This window comes from Microtus oregoni, unplaced genomic scaffold, assembly GCF_018167655.1.
Source record: "Microtus oregoni isolate MIOR12 unplaced genomic scaffold, Mior012 000003F_ref0000135, whole genome shotgun sequence".
Lineage (NCBI taxonomy): Eukaryota > Metazoa > Chordata > Mammalia > Rodentia > Cricetidae > Microtus > Microtus oregoni.
The window spans coordinates 24,789,729-24,807,492 of record NW_024543062.1 but is presented as its reverse complement, the minus strand read 5'-3'; the positions used below and the strand labels follow the sequence as shown (position 1 = coordinate 24,807,492).

Here is a 17,764-nt window from a genome sequence, read left to right as displayed (position 1 = left end):
CAGGACCTCTGGAAGAGCAGCCAGTGCTCTTAACATCTGAGCCATCTCTCCAGCCCCTGTGTAACTGTTTCTGTCTGTGCCTTTTGTTTATGTAAAATCTTAAGTTGCCACTAGTTACTAGTTTCCTCCAGAAAGCCCTGTCACCAAAATGGCCTCAACTGACAGAAAAAAAAAAAAATCCAGTTGACCCAGGTAGCACTTGAACAGTCCTAACCCAGATTTGTAAAATGTTGAGTCAGTGGCCTTGGAATGTGTTTAATCCCTGATTTTAAATCCTCAGATAAGGTCGGGTAGGAGGCTGAGCAGTAAGGCAAAGCCTCCATCATCGGGGCACCCCTTTGATCTCTTTGGCTGTATGACTGGAGTCCTGCTGTCAGAAACGTGTGTGTGTGTGTGTTGTGTGCATGTTTTGTAGGTTTACATGATATGGTACACATGTAGAGGGTTGTTTGAGTCTGTTGTATAGGTTCACATGTGGAGGTGTGTTCTCTGTATGTGTATGAGTTGTATAAATACACATGTCACAGTGTTCATGTGGAGGTGTGTGTGTGTGTATGGGTAGATGCACATGCCACAGTATGTATGTGGAGTTCAGAGAAGAATTTTTCTGAACCACTTCTCACCTTCCTACACATGGGTCTTGAGGATCAAACACAGGTCATCAGGCTGGGTGGTGAGCCTTTGCCTACAGAGTGGTTTCTCCCACCAAAAACAGATTTTTAAGCCACAGATCAAATTCAGCTATGGTTTTTTGTTTTTATCTTAAGACTTTAGAATAGGGATTAAAACTCACACTTCATAACAAGTATTTTGTTAAACTTCATTTGTTCTGGTTTTGTTTGAGACAGGCTCTAGCTTTAGTCCTGGCTGACTCAGAACTTTGTAGGTACACTAGGGCTGGCCTTGGATTTATATCCATTCTCCTGTCCCTCCCTCTCAGGTGCTGGAATTACAGGTACATGTGGCCATTCTGGCTTTACTAAACTTAAGAAAAAGATTTTGCTTTAATACTCAGTAAAGATGTCAGTTGTCCTTCTAAGGAGCTCTTAGCCCCTTACAGAAATGCATAGGGCAAGACCCTGGAAAGTGGGTAGGTTCCATCAGCAGAGTGCAGGCCCCCATCACTGTAGGATAACCCATGAAGCAGTGCCTTGGAGTCTAGACTTTGCTCTGACTCTGATCGTGTGTAATTGAGCAAATCTGGGCCATCACAACATCTTAGCCCCTCGGTGTCAAGAGGGAGATTGTCCCCACTTTTGCTCACTTTAGTGAACTGTACTAATAAAAGCATTTCATGTCACCCTTTTCATACATAGAAATACACTGTCACCTTTCTTATACAAACGTGTTATTTTTTTTTTTATGGTTTTGTGAGAGAGTTTCTCTGTGTAGCCCTGGCTGTCCTGGAATTTGCTCTGTAGACCAGCGTGGCCTTGAATTCAAAGATCCACTTACCTCTTGCCTCCTGAGTGCTGTGATTAAAGGTGTGTGCAACCATGCTCATCTAGATACCATTTACTTTACAGGATTCCTATGGCTACCAGGTTCTCCCATGATTTGATTTGGTTTTCCTGTACATCTGTCCAGGTGGTGAATCAGTCACTGACCAGAGAATGAGGCACCTCCTGCCCTTTTGTTCTCTTGCTGTTACAATTAATTAAACACTTTTGAGTGTGTGTGGGTAATTGAACTAATTGTATCCAGTGCACCAGAACTTATACTTAACTGTGGAAGCTTCTCCTGCTGAGATGTGTGTGGCGCTGCCTAGAGAATAATTGTAAAGCATTTGCCGCTGAACATGCTGCTTGTAATTGTGCTGCTTGGGTCCTAGGAATGTCTCTTTATTCCCTATAATCCTGGTTTGTGTTATTTTTATTCTTTCCTCCCAAGTTTTCCTAATACTTGGGCTAGAGGAGTTCCCACTGTACTTACCAGCAGGCGTTGCTAATCCAGGGACTAGGTAGTACATCTTGTCATCCTGTCAGCAGCTGGACCCTCGCCCATCCTAGTTAGGGCTCAACCAGACCACTCGCCAGCCACTTCCTGGCAGTGATGGGTTGAAGGTCCCTAGAGGATTGGCTAAAGTCTGGCTCCCTTAATGAGAGCCAGAGCTCTTAGTTGCTGCCTTCGATCCCACGCCTCTGCATCTGCAGGAGGCACAGTGGCTTAGAAGAGAGTCTGAGGAAAGCAACTCAGTGGCCTTGGGCATTCAAGGCCAGCACTCCAGCATTCTCAGCCCAACCTGACTGTTCAGCAATGGCAGTTCAAGTACAGGACGTACATCTGTACACTGCCACACCCAGCTGTTTCCTCTCTTTAATGAAACAGAGATGGTTCCAGAAAGACCACTTTATAAAAGAATAAATTTAAATCCCAGGAAGCTCTTCACCCATACTAACCTAGGGTTGGGGTGATATCTCTCTGTGTGTGTGTGTGCGCGTGCGCGCACGCGCACACACACACATAAACATGCACACTTGAGTGTACAGGCATATAGATGCATGTGTGTACATGTGGATGCCTGAGTATTGGGAGTCCTCCTTAATCACTGTCCACCTTATTTATTATTATAAGTGTGCGTGTGAGAGCCCATGTGCCATGGAACACATAGAGGTTAGAGGACAATTTCCAGGACTTGGTTCTCTCCTCTCATTGTGGGTTCTGGGAATCAAATCCAAGTCCCTCAGACTTGTATGCCATGAGCTTTCATCTGCTGACCCAGACCCTGCATGTGTGTCTGTGTACCACATGCACGCAGTGCCCTTGAGCCAGAGGTCTTCAGATCCCCCTGTAAGCCACCGTGTGAGTGTTGGAACTCAATGGCAGGACCACTGAAAGAGCAGCTAGTGCCCTTAACCACTGGGTCATCTCTCCAGCCCCTCCACTTTGTTGTTTGAGACATGTCTCTCACTGAATCTCTCATCTCATTGGGAGTGTACACTTTAGAATGGAGTTGCTGGATCATTGGACAGTTAGGTTTAACTTCATTTTTTAAAACTGCTAAGGAGGGCTGGCAAGATGACTCAGTTAAAAGCACTGACCTCCACATGCGTGTCATAGTAAGTGCATATCCATATTCTTGCGCACATATCATATATAACACATGCACTCACACAATAATAATAATTGTTTTTGTTTTTCAAGGCAGGGTTTCTTCTGTGTAGCCCTGGCTATCCTGGAACTTGGTTTGTAGGCCAGGCTGGCCTCAAACTCAGAGAGAGCCCCCTGCCTCTGCCTCCTGAGTGCTGGGATTAAAGGTGTGCACCACTACACCCTGTGTAATTTTTTTTTTAACCAAGATACAAACCAAAATAGTTTGCACTTAGTTGCTTTATTTATATTTTGAGATTTTTGTTTGGTTTTGTTGTTGCTACTATTAAGACACGTTCTTTTTAACTAATCTGGCCCAAATTCAAGATCCTCCTGCCTTCACTCCCAAGTGCTTAAACTGCACACATGTGCTGCCATCAGCCCCTTAAGTCTTTGTCTCTCTGTTTTGGGTTTTCAAGACAGGGTTTCTCTGTATAGTTTTGGCTGTCCTGGAACTCACTTTGTAGACCAGGCTGGCCTCTAACCCAGAGAGAGCCACCTGCCTCTGCCTTCCCAGTGCTGTGATTAAAGGTGTGCGCCACCACCGCCCACCTCTTGAGTCTTCTGAATCACTAGGTTATTCTAGTAACTTTTTCGCTGAGATTATTGATGGAATGGAGTTGTTTGTTCTGTAGAATTTCCCTGAGCTGGGTCTTGCTGACTTTGTCCCACCCACAACTTGATACATTCCTCCCAACTCTTTTCCTGTGAGTTGGCAAGTCTAGCAGCAGGGTCAGGTCCTGGGCACTGCTTGCTGTGATTTGGATAAGCTGCCTAGCATTTCTTCCCCACAGCTGCACCAAAGCCAGCTGGAGCTGCAGGAGGTACGGCTGTCCTACAGGCAGCTGCAGGTGAAAGTGGAAGAGCTCACGGAGGAGAGGAGCCTGCAGAGCTCGGCTGCTACCAGCACGTCCCTGCTGTCAGAGATCGAGCAAAGCATGGAGGCCGAGGAGCTGGAGCAGGAGAGAGAGCAGGTGCTGATGTCACTTTTCTGGCAGGAGAAGTAGACCCCGGGGTTCTCTTCCACCCTCCTCTTCAGCACTGTACTGCCGCTTGGCAACAGGCCACAGTCCCTGCATGAGCTCCTATGGCCACAGCTGGAGCAGTGGTCCACTCACTGAACGGCCACTGAAACCTTGAGCAGAACAGCTAGAGCCCAGTGTCCTCCGCTCAGGCCCTCCCCTGGGCCTCGGAGGTGATACAGAGTCCTCCAGCATTTGCAGTCCAGCAGTCCACCCTTTCGATGCCATTTGTCTCTTTATGCCTTCCATAATCACTCCTTTCCCGCTAGGCCCCGATTCCAATCAGTGAAGCTAATTATGTAACAGAAATACTTTGCATGGCAGATTACTTGATTAGAGGGAAAATAAGAATTGGTAGTAGCTGGTCATGGGCACTAGGAAGACTGAGGCAGAGCAGCTACAGTAAGTTCCAGTCCAGCCAGGGCTACAGGTTAATCTCAGAAAGAAGTGAAAGTCTAAGAAGATGGACTAAGTCCAAAATATTTCTTATGGTAGACTATTTAAAAAACAATAGCAACAAAAAAAAAAACCCTTGGTCCTAAAAACAGGATTTCAAGTCTGTGTTTTGGCTTTAACTACTGAATACCCAGTCTGTAACAGAGTGACTTTGTGACACAGCTGAGACTGCAGCTCTGGGAAGCCTACTGCCAGGTCCGCTATCTCTGCTCACACCTCCGAGGAAACGACAGTGCCGATTCAGCCGTGTCCACAGATTCCTCCATGGATGAGTCCTCAGAAACCTCCTCCGCCAAGGACGTGCCTGCTGGCAGCCTGCGCACTGCCCTCAGTGATCTCAAGAGACTGATACAGAGCACTGTAGATGGCATGGAGCCCACGGTAAGGGTCAGCTACAGCATCCAGCCAATGTGCAGTGGGAACTCATTGTAGATGGTGCGGTAAGCTGAGCTGGAGCTTCCCTCATAACGTGCTGCCAGGATCCCGAGCCATTAGTTTGAGAGTACTAAGTACCAGTAACCAGGAGGTAGGACTGCAAATGGCCATGGTAGCGGTTCTCAACCTTCCTACTGCTGCAACCGTTTAATACAATTCTTCATGTTGTGCTGACTCCAAACCATAAAATTAGTTTCTTTGATACTTTATAACTGTAATTTTGCTGCTGTTATGAATCCTGATGTAAATATTTTTGGAGATAGATGTTTACCACAGGGTCAAGACTCACAGGTTGAGAACAACTGTACCATGGCATAGTCCTTTTCTCCATATAGTTATATACAAGGCGCTAGTGGCCTAGAGTTGAAGGGTTTTTTTCTTAGAGACATTGAATAGAGAAATTTGTATCTGGGTAAAACTCCCAAGTTGCTCTTCTGTAATTGGTCCTGAGAGAAAGGTGCTCATGAGTGGGCAGAGGCTGGCAGATCTCTGAGTTCAAGGCTAGCTTGGTCTATGTAGTAAGTTCTAAGGCAGCCAGAAATACATAGTAAGACTCTGTCTCCAAAAAAAAAAAAAACAACAACAAAAACAAAACAAAAAAACCCAAAAACAGAAGGAGAGAGAGAAAGTCTCAGCACAGGAGGTTGAGGAACTGAGCAGGCTCTCTGGGAACCCCAGAGGAGGCCTCGTGTGAGGAAGAGAACTTTCCTCTTCATCCAGAGTGGACTGGCCATCTCTACAGCTTAATGGTAGATTCTCCCTGGTTTCTCTCCTGATTCACCCTCCCGGAGTAGCTAATGTCTTCTGTTCTATTAGAGGCAATAAGTTGAAGAGCAGATGTTTCTGTCTAAACAGCCTGGGTTGATCTGTAGACTAGATAGTAGCAAGAGGCCGAGTCATTGTGGGATAAGGAAGTTGTCAGTGGTATATGCCATTCATAGCACGTACAGCTGCTTCTCCCAAAATTTGAAATAAAAATGAGCTTTTCTAGGGTAAAATTAAATGCAGAAAAATCTCTCCCTAGCCCCCCAGGTCTCCCCTGTTTCATCCTCTCACCTTCCTTCATTTCTTTTCATTTTTCTGACCTGCGCCTGCCCCCATTTCTCTTCCCTCTCTTCCCTACCTACTACTGGCTTCCCTCTTTCTGTCAGGGCACCCGGAGAATGGACGATGACTCACTGGAAGAACAGATAAGGCAGACCAGTGAGGACTCAAGAGCCCTGAGGGAGCTCATGGAGGGAGAGAGGGGTAAACTGAGGCAGAGCCTAGAAGAGCTGCAGCAACTCCACAGTCAGGTGAGCACCCCCATTTCACAGTGGAGAGAATGTACATGGGTCCCTTTTCCACTCCCACTTTTGTGAGATGCTGCTCTCCTCCATGATGTTCTCATGGGGCTATGACCCAAAGTTGAGGAACTGGGTGTCTTCAGGAGAGAAAAATCAGTCCTCATTCTGCCCGAGTGAGATTGGCAGGGACAGAAATAGCTGGTTGTGTTTCCTGAGGTGGTGTGTTCACAGAGGTAGAAATCGGGCTGGTTGGTTGGTGCTGACCACGGAAAGCCACAGCTCCCAGGCCACTTTCTGATGTTTTTCCCAGCAACTCCCAGGCCAGGAGTTGTCAGTCAAAAAACAGTTGATCGGGCTGGAGAGATGGCTCAGAGGTTAAGAGCACTGCCTGCTCTTCCAAAGGTCCTGAGTTCAATTCCCAGCAACCACATGGTGGCTCACAACCATCTGTAATGGAGTCTGGTGCCCTCTTCTGGCCTGCAGGTATACACACAGACAGAATATTGTATACCTAATATATAAATATTTTTTTAAAAAAAGTTGATCTTTACAAGTATTAGCTTTATCACCTTTGAGACCTTTTTTTTTCAGCTCTTGGGAACTTACTGTTGCCCCTGCTGTTCCTTTCTTGTTTGATTATGATTCCATCTCTCTGTGAACACTAAAGGACATCAGTACTCTGATCTGAAAAATGTTAAAGGACTTAGGAGATGCTTCACCCAGAAAGAGGTTTTTGAGATCTGTCCTAGGACACACTTCCTCTGGACCAGACATACACAGGAGTGACCTATACGCAACACCGCTTACCTGTGTTTCCTGGCCTGGGTAAAATTTCTTACACTTAAGATACCTTTATTATCAACTTCTGTCTCTTTTACTATCATCTTAGAAAAATACATCTACAGCCACCGCTAATCTTCGTGTGAGACGGCAGAGGGCAAGGGTAAAGGTCACAACTGTGGCTTGCTACTAGCCAGGTAGGGGACATGTTCCTGCCTAAACGCTGAGATCCTCAGAAGTACAGCTTAAATATAGGTTGCCCAGCTTAAATATAGGTTGGTATGGAACTTTAGGAAGTCATGTCTACTAAGTTTTCTTAGAAGTTCAGTTGATAGCCAGGTGTGGTGGCACACATCTTTAATCCCAGCACTCGGGAGGTAGAAGCAGGTGGACCTCTGTGAGTTCTAGGCCAGCATGGTCTACAGAGTGAGTTCCAGGACACCCAGGATTGTTACACAGAGAAACCCTGTCTCAAAAAACAAAAGTTCATTTGATAACTGGTTGAGGCCAGTACCTGTGAGCTTCCTTACAGAGAGTTCCCTAGACTCCACTCATGCCCCATGTGGACTGTAGAATTTCTTCAAAGAAGAAACCCCTTAGCTACACCTGCATCTACTAATGTGGACGCCCATGGGAGTCACACTAACACCCAAGGTAGGGATTTGTGATGGAGGAAGGTCATTGGTTAAATAAAAAGAAACTGCTTTGCCCTCATTGGTTAGAAGATAGGTGGGAGGAGTAAACAGAACAGAACGCTGGGAGGAAGAGGAAGTGAGCTCAGACTCCACAGCTCTCCTCTCGGGAGCAGATGCCTCAGAGAGATGCCATGCTCCGCTCTCCCGGGCAGACGCACGCGATGAAGCAAGTCGCCAGGTTAGACATGCTGAACCTTTCCCGGTAAGATAGGTGCTCACAGATTATTAGAGATGGGTTGATCGGAATATCAGAATTAGCCTGTAAGGGCTAGAGCTAAAGGGCCAAGCAGTGTTTAAATGAATACAGTTTGTGTGTTGTTATTTCGGAGCATAAGCTAGCCAGGCTGCCAGGGTGCTGGGGACGCAGCCCTGCCACCCTTATTACAACAGATTTGGGATTCTCACTTAGTCCTAAAAATAGCAGCCAATACTGAAGGCTTGATATTCCTCATGGGGGTTGGTTCACAATCTGCCCACTGCCCACTATATGCCTGGCACTGAGGCTAGACTCTGAGCACATGTGATACTTGTGTGGAACACTTGCTTTCTAGGGTCTCTAACAGTGTTGGGAGGGCAGCTGGAGCTATCTCTGTGCTCCTTGGTAGTAGGGTGCAGACGAGGTTACCTGGGTCTGAGATTTCAGGAACAGCAAGGCCAAAGTTAAGCCTCATCCACTCAGTGATCCAGTCTCTTAAGTCCATTGCTTTCCTTCTTGAGAGTGTTCTTATTCCCCTGGAACCTGGACAGAAGTCAGTGTGGGTGTGGTGCATGCTGCCACCTCAGAAACTAATCAGACTTTAATTAAAAGAGTGCAATAACCGCTAATATCTGTTTGAGGTAAAATCCATAGCCAGTATTAGCACCCACCACCTCTCTGCCCTCTGTCTCCAGCATCCTCCTTGGCATTGGTGAATACAGAACAGCCACCAGCAGATGGAGGGGGTCTTCAGGATTAATTGTAGACTATAAAAGACAGGCACCCAGGAGCTGGAGAGATGGCTCAGCAGTTAAGAGCACTTGTTGCTCTTACAGAGGACTCAGGTTCAATTTCCAACATACGTGGTAGTTCACAGTCATCCATAACTCAGTTCCAGGGGATCCAGTACTACCTTTACATCCACAGGCAACAGGCACACACATGGTATATATAAATACGTATAGACAAAACACTCATTCACATAAACTATATAAATCTAAAAACAAATTAAAAGCAGATATCCATGAGGTCCCCCTGCCCCTGATCACTTTGTAACCTAGGCATTAGGAACAACTTCACAGCATTTTCTGTGAGTCTTTTTATGCAAGGTTTTCAAGGGAGCATGAGATCAGGCAAGTGCTCAAGGCTACTATAAATACTTGGTCTTCTAGTTGGTTTTCTATTGTTGTAATAGAATGCTCACTTGGCTTACAGATCCACCCAAGCAGAGGTCATGGAGGGATGCTGCTTACTGGTTTTCTCCCCTTGGCTTACTCGGCCTTATTTCTTACACAACCCAGGACTACTTGTACAAATGGTACCACTCGTAATGGACTGGGCCCTTGATTAATAGTCATTAATCAAGAAAAATGTCCCATAGACATGCCTACAGGCCAATCTGATTAATGCATCTTCTCCACTGAGGTTCCCATTTCCCAGGTAATTGACAGAAACTTGCCAGTACACCACTTGGTATACTCTGTCTTCATCCTTCTGGCCACTGCCATTTCGGTCCTGCCTTCTTTCACAGCTAGCTTTGCATATTGCTTGTCCATTTGTGTGTGCTTCTGGAGCCCAGCCACCCTCACGGGGCGGCAGTTGCCTGTAGTGAGATTTGAAAGCAGGGTACCTCCTGTGAGCCATGAACAGCTTCCATATCAGGACATAGACTTAGCAAGTCCCTGGCCACCCAGAGAACATGAGCAATAATAGAGTAGCTGTGCACACTCCCCAGTGTCTGGAAGATCCTCCCTCCTGCCTGCTTAGGCCTTCACCCTGCTCATTCAGAGAGGGTTTCACTTCCTCCTTGAACTCTTTATCTTCCCGGAAGACCCACTGGCTCCATCTTATTGTAGTAACTACTTTCCCATCTTGTTTTCCAATCAAGCAGATCACAGACCCCATAATGACCAGTGCAAGTTACCACTCAGCTTTTTCTCCTGGAGTCTTAGCACAGGCCACTAGACTAAGTCTCTAGCACAGAATTGTAATTGATTGTTGAAGGAAAGAGTAGGTTTCATGGCTTCAGGGTAGGCTTTTTAGTGTTATTTAATTGTAAGGCCCTCTGTCTTATTAGAAGAAGGTGGGTGGTGGGTATAGCCTAAATGCATGAATAGACAAGCCAGGTCCACTTTGAAGACAGCCATCAGATCTAACCTTAGTGAAGACTGGGAAGACTGGAGCCCTGGAGCCCGCCTTCATCACATTTGAGCCTGACATCAACTAGTTGGGGTAGGAAGGTAGGTTTTGTTTGTTTGTTTGTTTTTCCTGATTTCCATATCCCTTCCTAAGAAGCTGGCAGCTGGGGCAGTGGAAAGCTTTTCTGGAGTTTTATTTGGTGTGTATTGGGTGTTGGTTGGTCTGACCCAGTATCATACTCAGCATAGGGTTTCACTTTTCTTGTCCCCCTTATTCAGCTGTTCTGAAGCCACCCCACATGTCTTTGATCTGAAGAAGTCTGTCTTTGCCACATTCTTCCTAGGTCTTGGGTCAGGCTATCAGGCTGCCAGACCTGCCAGTACCCTAGGGTAAGGCTAAACCTCTCCCCAGTCACCTCTGCCTTGGAGTGAGTGCATGTACAAACCAGAGCCTTTGCAGAAATTCCAAACTGTTAGCACCAGGGCAGAGCTCCAGTCCCAGCCCTTACATTCCTTATTAGGCTCTTAAGAGTGCCAAATTTGAGGCTAGGAGAAATGGCTCAGCAGTTAAGAATGCTGGCTGCTTTTCCAAAGGACCAGAGTTTGATTCCCAGCATCCACATGGCAGCTTGTAACTGTCTGTAACTGAAGTTCCAAGGGTCCAGCAGTCTCTTCTGGCCTCAGAGGGCACCAGGTATGTGCCAGGTTAACATATGTATGAGCAGGCAAAAACACATAGACCACATACATAAAAATCTCTTTTTCCTGACATTTTTTTAAAAATATGCAACATATTTCCTGTCCTCTCATCATTGGATGTCTTCTACATTCATGCAAAGTAGCTGCTGGCTCTGTCTGGGAGCTTGATCTTCAGTCTAGTCCTGGAGTCAGGGTGGCAGATGTCACTTGATGGGAAGGAGCAGACCTGTGTGGATAAATCCTCCCTTGGAAAAATGTCAGTGGGTGTGTAATACTTACCAAGAGAATGAGGTTGGGCATCCCTATTTATGTCTGATCCTATCAATCTTCATTGCTTAACACGTTTATTGCAATCTCTACCAGACTGGTCACACACCACAGACATTTGCTTTGTGTAACTTAAGTAGAAAATGAATGCATTGCAATTAAATCTGATAGCTTATAGGATCAACTTCAAGAACAATTGGATCACTTAGGTCCCAAACAGGAAGGAGTAGTCATGGGAAGCAGAGAACAGACCCAGTCTGCTGTCTGGCAAATAGTCCCTGCTCACGTGCAGTTTTGCTTTCCTTCTCCTCCCAGATTTACAGGGGTGGGGGTGGGGCAACTCTAGGTCACATGTCCAGACTGCAAAGGAAAAGTAGATGCTTTCCTCATATCTGGCTTTCCTACTGGGAGGACATCTCTGTCTCTCAGCAAGGCATACAACCAGGAATGTCCCCCAAATAGTAAAGGCTTGAATTAATGTCTATCTCAAATGTCAGCTGTTGAGTGCACAAGTGTTTTAGGATTAAATACTATTTGCAGCCAAGCCCTGGGGTTTACAGCCGGATAGGACATGTTTCCAGTGACAGTGGTGGATTTGAGTGAGGTCACTCTGCTGTGGGGTAGGACGGAATGTGTTGCTGAAGCAGACACGAGAGGAGCCCTTCATTGCCAAATGGTAACTCCCAGGTTGGTCTTGAGGACTGAGCAGGTGCCATTCACTCAGGAATGGACCACAGAAAAGGTAGTAGGATCAAAGTGACAGATCAGAGGTGTTGAAATTCCATGTGGCTTTGATCTGTGGAACTGAATGGGAACATCAAGCTGTGCCAGAATTTGAGACCCTGCCTCCAAAAATGTGTTCCAGAGCTCTGATGCATGTGTGATCTTTTACTGTCTACCTGGGAGTGCCTCTCAGTCAAAGCAGTGCTGGTATGCTGAGGACACAGGGATCTGACTCCATGGCTGCACGTCAGCTTCAACCTCCACCCTAAACCCTAGCCACTGAGCTAGAACCGGGCACAAAGCATTGCTGCCGGGGGGGGGGGGGGGGGGGGGGGTCTCGGCGTTGAAACAGCAACAACAAGGACACTACCAGCCCGCTCCCGACACATGCCCCTGGAACCTGCGGATGTCCTTTTTTAAAAAATTATTTTCAAACATTTATTTTTAACTATGTGTGTGTCAGAAGAGGATGTCTGAAGTCTTCAAGATGGAGTTACAGCCAGCTGTGAACAGAGGGTACCGGTGGGACTGGACACATGGGTCTTCTGAAAGAGCACAAAGAGTTCTTAACTGCTGAGCCATTTCTGCAGCCCCTCAAAATTGTGGTAGAGGTCAGAGGACAATTTGTAGGGTCAGTTTTCTCCTTCCATTTTTATTTGGGTTTTAGGACTCAAATTCAGGTTGTCAGGCTTACACAGCAAGCGCCTTTACCTGCTGAGCCATCTTGCTGAGCTCGTGGAGAAAGCCCCCAGGACGGCAGCAGCAGCATTATCGCATTCCTTTTCCTCTGATCTGTTGCTAGGTGACACTGCTGAGTGTGGAGATGACTGCACTGAAGGAAGAGAGGGACCGACTCAGAGTGACGTCTGAGGACAAGGAGCCAAAGGAGCAGCTTCAGAAGGCCATCAGGGACCGGGATGAGGCTATTGCAAAGTGAGTGGAGATGGGTTGTTTACTCTTACTTTAACTGTGATGACCACATAACTATGCAGCCCTGTTGCCATCCCCTGTAGCACTGAAGATGCAGGCACACATGGCTACATCCAGCTTTTTACACGAGTGCTGGGATCCAGACTTAACGGCATTATGCTTGTGCTGCAGGTGCTGTTCCTCTGAACCATCTCTCCAGCCTCTACTTTGATTTCTTAATAAAACTGAGTGAGGTATGTGGCCTGGCTGCGATGGCACACACCTTTAATCCCAGGGTTCGGGAGGCAGAGGCAGGCGGATCTCTGAGTTCAAGGCCAGCCTGGTCTACAGAGTGAGTTTCAGGGCAGCCAGGGCTGTCTGTAACACAGGAAACCCTGTCTAAATAAATAAATTAATAATGGATGGAAATTCTGTTATAAGCCCACCATCGTGTCATACATTTGTGTTCCAGAACTCAGGAGGTATAAACAGAGGATCTCCAGTGTAAGCCACCCTGCTCTACAGAGTGAGTTCAAGACCAGCCTAGGTTACATAATAAAACCTTGTCTCAAACACACACACACCCCACAACACTCTTAATACAGGAGAACACAAAGATAGGATTAGTTGCCCTGCTACCCACTTTTCTTGGTCCCAGGTAGACTCTGCTAGTGAAGGTTGTTATGTGACTTGACACTTTTCCTATGGGTGTGTTGGCATACTTGTAATATATTGGCTGTGTAATTAGTTTTTTCTTTAAAGCATCGGATGCTACAGTGCATGGCTTAGCATATTTCCCACTTAGAGCTTAGTTTTCCAGTGTCATTATGTGCATCTACCACATTTTGATTATTTTTAGTTTTTTTTTTAATTTATTATGAACTTTTTTTTTTTTTTTTTTTTTTTTTTTGAGACAGGGTTTCTCAGTAGGTATGGAGCCAGTCCTGGAACTCGCTCTTTAGATCAGGCTGGCATTGAACTCACAAAGATCTGCCTACCTCTGCCTCCTGAGTGCTGGGATTAAAAGCATGCACCACCACCCAGTTATTATGAGCATTCTTAAGTATTCACAAAAGAAAGAAACATAATAAGAACCCTCATCTACCCATCTGTCAGGTTCAGTCATGTAGCTGAGTTCTTTGACCTGTGACCTCAGTTCAAATTCAGTGGGGGGGGATGGATGACGACGACGACTGGTTTCTGCTCCCTCCTCCATGGATACTTCAGTTTGCTTCCCTAACCAGCACAGTATTGTAGTTGGCTGGGTGAGGTTTTTTGTTTCTGTGGTATTTTTCATGATAAGGAGTAAACTCATAGATAGTAGGCCTCATCAGTGCTAGGCAAGTGCTTTGCTAATAAACTATACTCCTCTATGAAAACAAGTTCTTAATAACATTAAGTCAGTGTCCTTAAACCTCTTCTCCACAGTGCACACAAGTTATTTCATAAATGTGATTTCAGTTGTTTAGAATCTGGCTCCATCTCTGTGGGTTCAAAGCCAGCCTGGTCTACAGAGCTAGTTCCAGGACAGCCAGGGCTACAGAGAAAAACCCTGTTTAAAAAAAACAAAACGAACAAACAAACAAAAAATCTGGTTCCAAAGCTCATGTATTCACCTGACTGACAATGTTCTGAAAGCCTGGAACATTCCCTCTTCCTTGTCCCTCTTAACCGCATTTGTTTGGCGAGGAACCAGAATCTTTCACTTTTTGCAGTTGGGTTTGATTATACAGCATTTTACAATTTCTACTGTTCCATTTATTTCTAATAAACCAGGTCATTTTTTTCAAATACTGTTTTCAAAAATGAAGTGAATAAATGCATTTCTTTGCATTCAACAATTTGGAAATACAGAGAGGCTAAAGGACATTTTTACATGGTCCACACTTTACTAGAAGTTGGTTGGTTTGTTATGCGGCTCAGACTAGCCTCTAACTTTAAATTATTCCCTGGTCTCAACCTCGAGTACTGGGATTTGCAGGTTTGCACCATGACACCCAGCTGATGCCCACAGTCATCTGCCCCCTTTACTGAGGAGATAAAAACTGGGGGGGGAAAAGTGTGCTTACTCTCTGATGCCTGTCTCAGTGTCTACAGAGGAAGTAAAGGGTTTTATTTTTGTTTCATTTGCTTGAGTTTTATTTTGTTTGGTTTTGTTTGTTTGAGTTTGTTGGTTGGCTTTTTGTTTGTTTTTTGTTTTTGTTTTCTGAATCAGGGGTCGTTTGTGTAGCCTGGCTGTCCTGGAACTCGCTTTGTGTATTAGGCTGGCTTCAAACTTAATTCTCCCCGATTAAAGGCCTGCACCACCTCCTGCACCAGGAGGAAAGTAAGCTCCACCTTCAGGCCTGTTGATCCTCTGGAACTGACATCCCCATAGCTGGAGAGCTGGTCTCTGCCCTAGCTGTGCTGTAAACAAGAGCAGTTTCTCACGGTCTGCCTTTTGGTCTTTCATCGTCTTCATCCCATTTTACCCTTCTGTCTGTTTTCTTCTCTGATCAGATCTCACATTGGGTTGCCTATCACTTCTGGTTCATGTTCGGAACTGAAAATGAGATAGCCCAGTAAGGCTCTGCTTATGTCCCTGTGTGCCCACGGGATGGATTCCCATTACACTTCTGGTTCTCAGTGCCTGCAGGCATTATCTTCACCCGGGGCCTCTCCAAAACAGTTCAGTCTGAGTGGCTGGGATGGGACTGCTTCCTTACCTGGTTATTTAATGTGTATTCAAGGAAGAGAGACTGGCCTCACTAAACTGGGCTGCTGGGACCTTAAGGGGTTCCTTATCTCTCTCACACAATAGGTGAGGTCCAGGAAAACCACTATGAGTTTTATCACCTTACAGTTGAAAAGCACTCACAGAAGTTAACCTTACAGGTGAGAAACTGTACCACTGAATCACCAATGTGGATAGCAGAAGCTAATCTGAAAATAGCAATCTGCTTTACAAAAAGTCCCAGTGACTTCATTTATATGAGGAATTATTCTGGGCACTGGAAATACTTTTTCAAGAATATGATTGCTGTATTGATCAGCGACTTGTGGACCCGTGCCTTCTGGGTCTGGGTTCCTTTTGAAAACTCGCCTTACCCTCTTGCACTGCAGCTCTGCCCCGGCCCGTGGCCCTGGCATTAGTCAGCACATTCCCCTAGCTCCGGGCTGCTCGTGGCGCCACCTGCTGGCAAACACTTGGTACCTCCTGAGGGCTAGAGCAGCTAGGGGGCGCCTGTGGTTTGGGAACTGTCAGGCAAATCGCGTCCATGGCAACTGCTGCCCTGAGGATTTCTGCTGTTCTCCACCAGCCAATGGCAGCGATCGTGACGGAAGCAACCTGCGGCTTCTGAACCATTGCCCATTGGACAGACTTGGTCTAATCCCTGCTGCCTGCAGCCGCAGTGGGCAGGGCCGGGATGAGCCCATAGTTGTCTAGAGCTGCCTATAGGGCAAAGTGGTGGGTGAATGCACCACTTTGGGTCAGGGTGGGGTGTGGATCAGGTGACTAATTGCAGGGTAGAGGGCAAGGCAGGGAGGAAATATGGTCTGAGCGCTTTACAAATGAGACTCACCTACTCCTTCCGGCTTTGCTTGCTTAGTGTGTTGTTCTGAGGCCAGATTGGTGGCTTCTGGGTCCTTCAGCTCCCCATGGTCTGGCTTTCAAGGCTGCAGCGGGTGCTGCCTTTGCAGACACAACGCAGTTAACTGCTCCTCCTTTCGTACCCACCCCAACAGGTTTGTTTTCTTGTTGGTGGTTGTGGTGGTGGTAGGTTTTGTTTGTTCGTTTGTTTTGCATTGGGCAACTATATTGTTGGAAAGGTGAGCAAAACAGTGCCCAAAACATGCACATTTAAAAATCTTAAACTATGTGGGCAAAGTTAGCATCAGTGACATCACCAGACATAATGCGCTGTGTTTTTGTGTGTCTTGTATGTTGACACGCTGGCAGTTTTGCTTCACGAAGCCCGACCTCTTCCTCCTCCAGGGTTCCATCATGGTAAATTGTCAGTAAATACCCCATGTCTGTGATTCACTGCTGCTCATGTTGTATTGTCTCTTTTATTTTGAAACAGTTCCCCAATTATTAGATACTGGAGCTATTAAACTTTGATCACCATTATGTGGCTTCCTTTGAACATCTTTATCTTAGGGGTGATTCCATTGGGGGAGTAGCTAGTCCAAACTGAGTACCTTCCACAGTGTGCACAGCCTGTGGGAAGGGACAGCAAACAGCTCCTTTGTGAGAGGCCCTTGATCACTTCTGGGCTCTTGTTCTCATGGAAATGCTGTTCTCTTTTGACCACTTTGCTCTTGTTAAAGAGGAGAGATCATCACTTGCCACAGGTTGGTTAGGGAGCGTGTTACAGTCCTTCAAGGGGCATAGTTACAGTGACCCTGTGGTGTGGGATCAGCCCCTTACCTTACCCTTAGACGCCAGGTCTCCCAATGAATAACCAGAAGCCCCTGGCACAAGGTCCCCATCCTCATTGCGGTTTATCTGTTTGCAGGAAGAACGCCGTAGAGCTAGAACTCGCCAAGTGCAAGATGGACATGATGTCTCTCAACAGCCAGCTGTTGGATGCCATTCAACAAAAGCTGAATCTCTCACAGCAGCTTGAGGCTTGGCAGGTAAGCAGGAGCTGAGGCCTAGTGGGGAGTGCATGAAGCATCTCTGAACCGAAATCTGTAAGGGGAGTTTTGACAAGAGGTCCCAGGAGCTTCCATTTTCACCCCAGGGAAGAATGCCTTATAGTGGCCTCGAGACAGAAAGCTCAGCCAGCCTCTGTCGGGAGCATGCTTCCACCAGACACAGAATGGGCCTCCCTCAGCTGCTCACCCTGGCTTCTTTTAAACTAAGGTCGTGTGACTGAATGAAAACTCAGAGCTGGGCGCAGCTCAGCAGTCCTCGGGCAGTTGCTGCAGCTTCCCTTTTCCATGGGCACCGTCTGGCACAGGCTCTGGAGAAAGTGAGTCAGTGTGGCCAGCTCTGGGACCACCATTTTCAGGGTCTCCTGACTCCCTGCTGCCCGGGGCTCGGACTCTTTTGGTAGGCTGTCAGAATGTGGGTCTAGTGGTT

The 17,764-nt window shown here is 46.5% G+C and overlaps 1 protein-coding gene across 6 annotated transcripts in view; it reads left to right on the top strand.

The window, feature by feature from the left end:
• Bicdl1 (BICD family like cargo adaptor 1) overlaps nucleotides 1-17,764 on the top strand; it is a 95,676-nt gene that overhangs the window by 74,034 nt on the left and 3,878 nt on the right. For 4 of the 6 annotated variants that reach the window (XR_005974010.1, XM_041647938.1, XM_041647932.1 and 1 more), the window contains 5 exons: nucleotides 3,885-4,064; nucleotides 4,731-4,949; nucleotides 6,155-6,298; nucleotides 12,590-12,720; nucleotides 17,196-17,316. Coding sequence is in view for 5 of the 6 variants with exons in the window: in XM_041647938.1 (XP_041503872.1) it covers nucleotides 3,885-4,064; nucleotides 4,731-4,949; nucleotides 6,155-6,298; nucleotides 12,590-12,720; nucleotides 17,196-17,316 (795 nt within the window). In the remaining variant the exon portion in view is untranslated. The remainder of the gene's footprint in view (nucleotides 1-3,884; nucleotides 4,065-4,730; nucleotides 4,950-6,154; nucleotides 6,299-12,589; nucleotides 12,721-17,195; nucleotides 17,317-17,764) is intronic. The other 2 variants (XM_041647967.1, XM_041647957.1) reach the window with 1 other exon arrangement.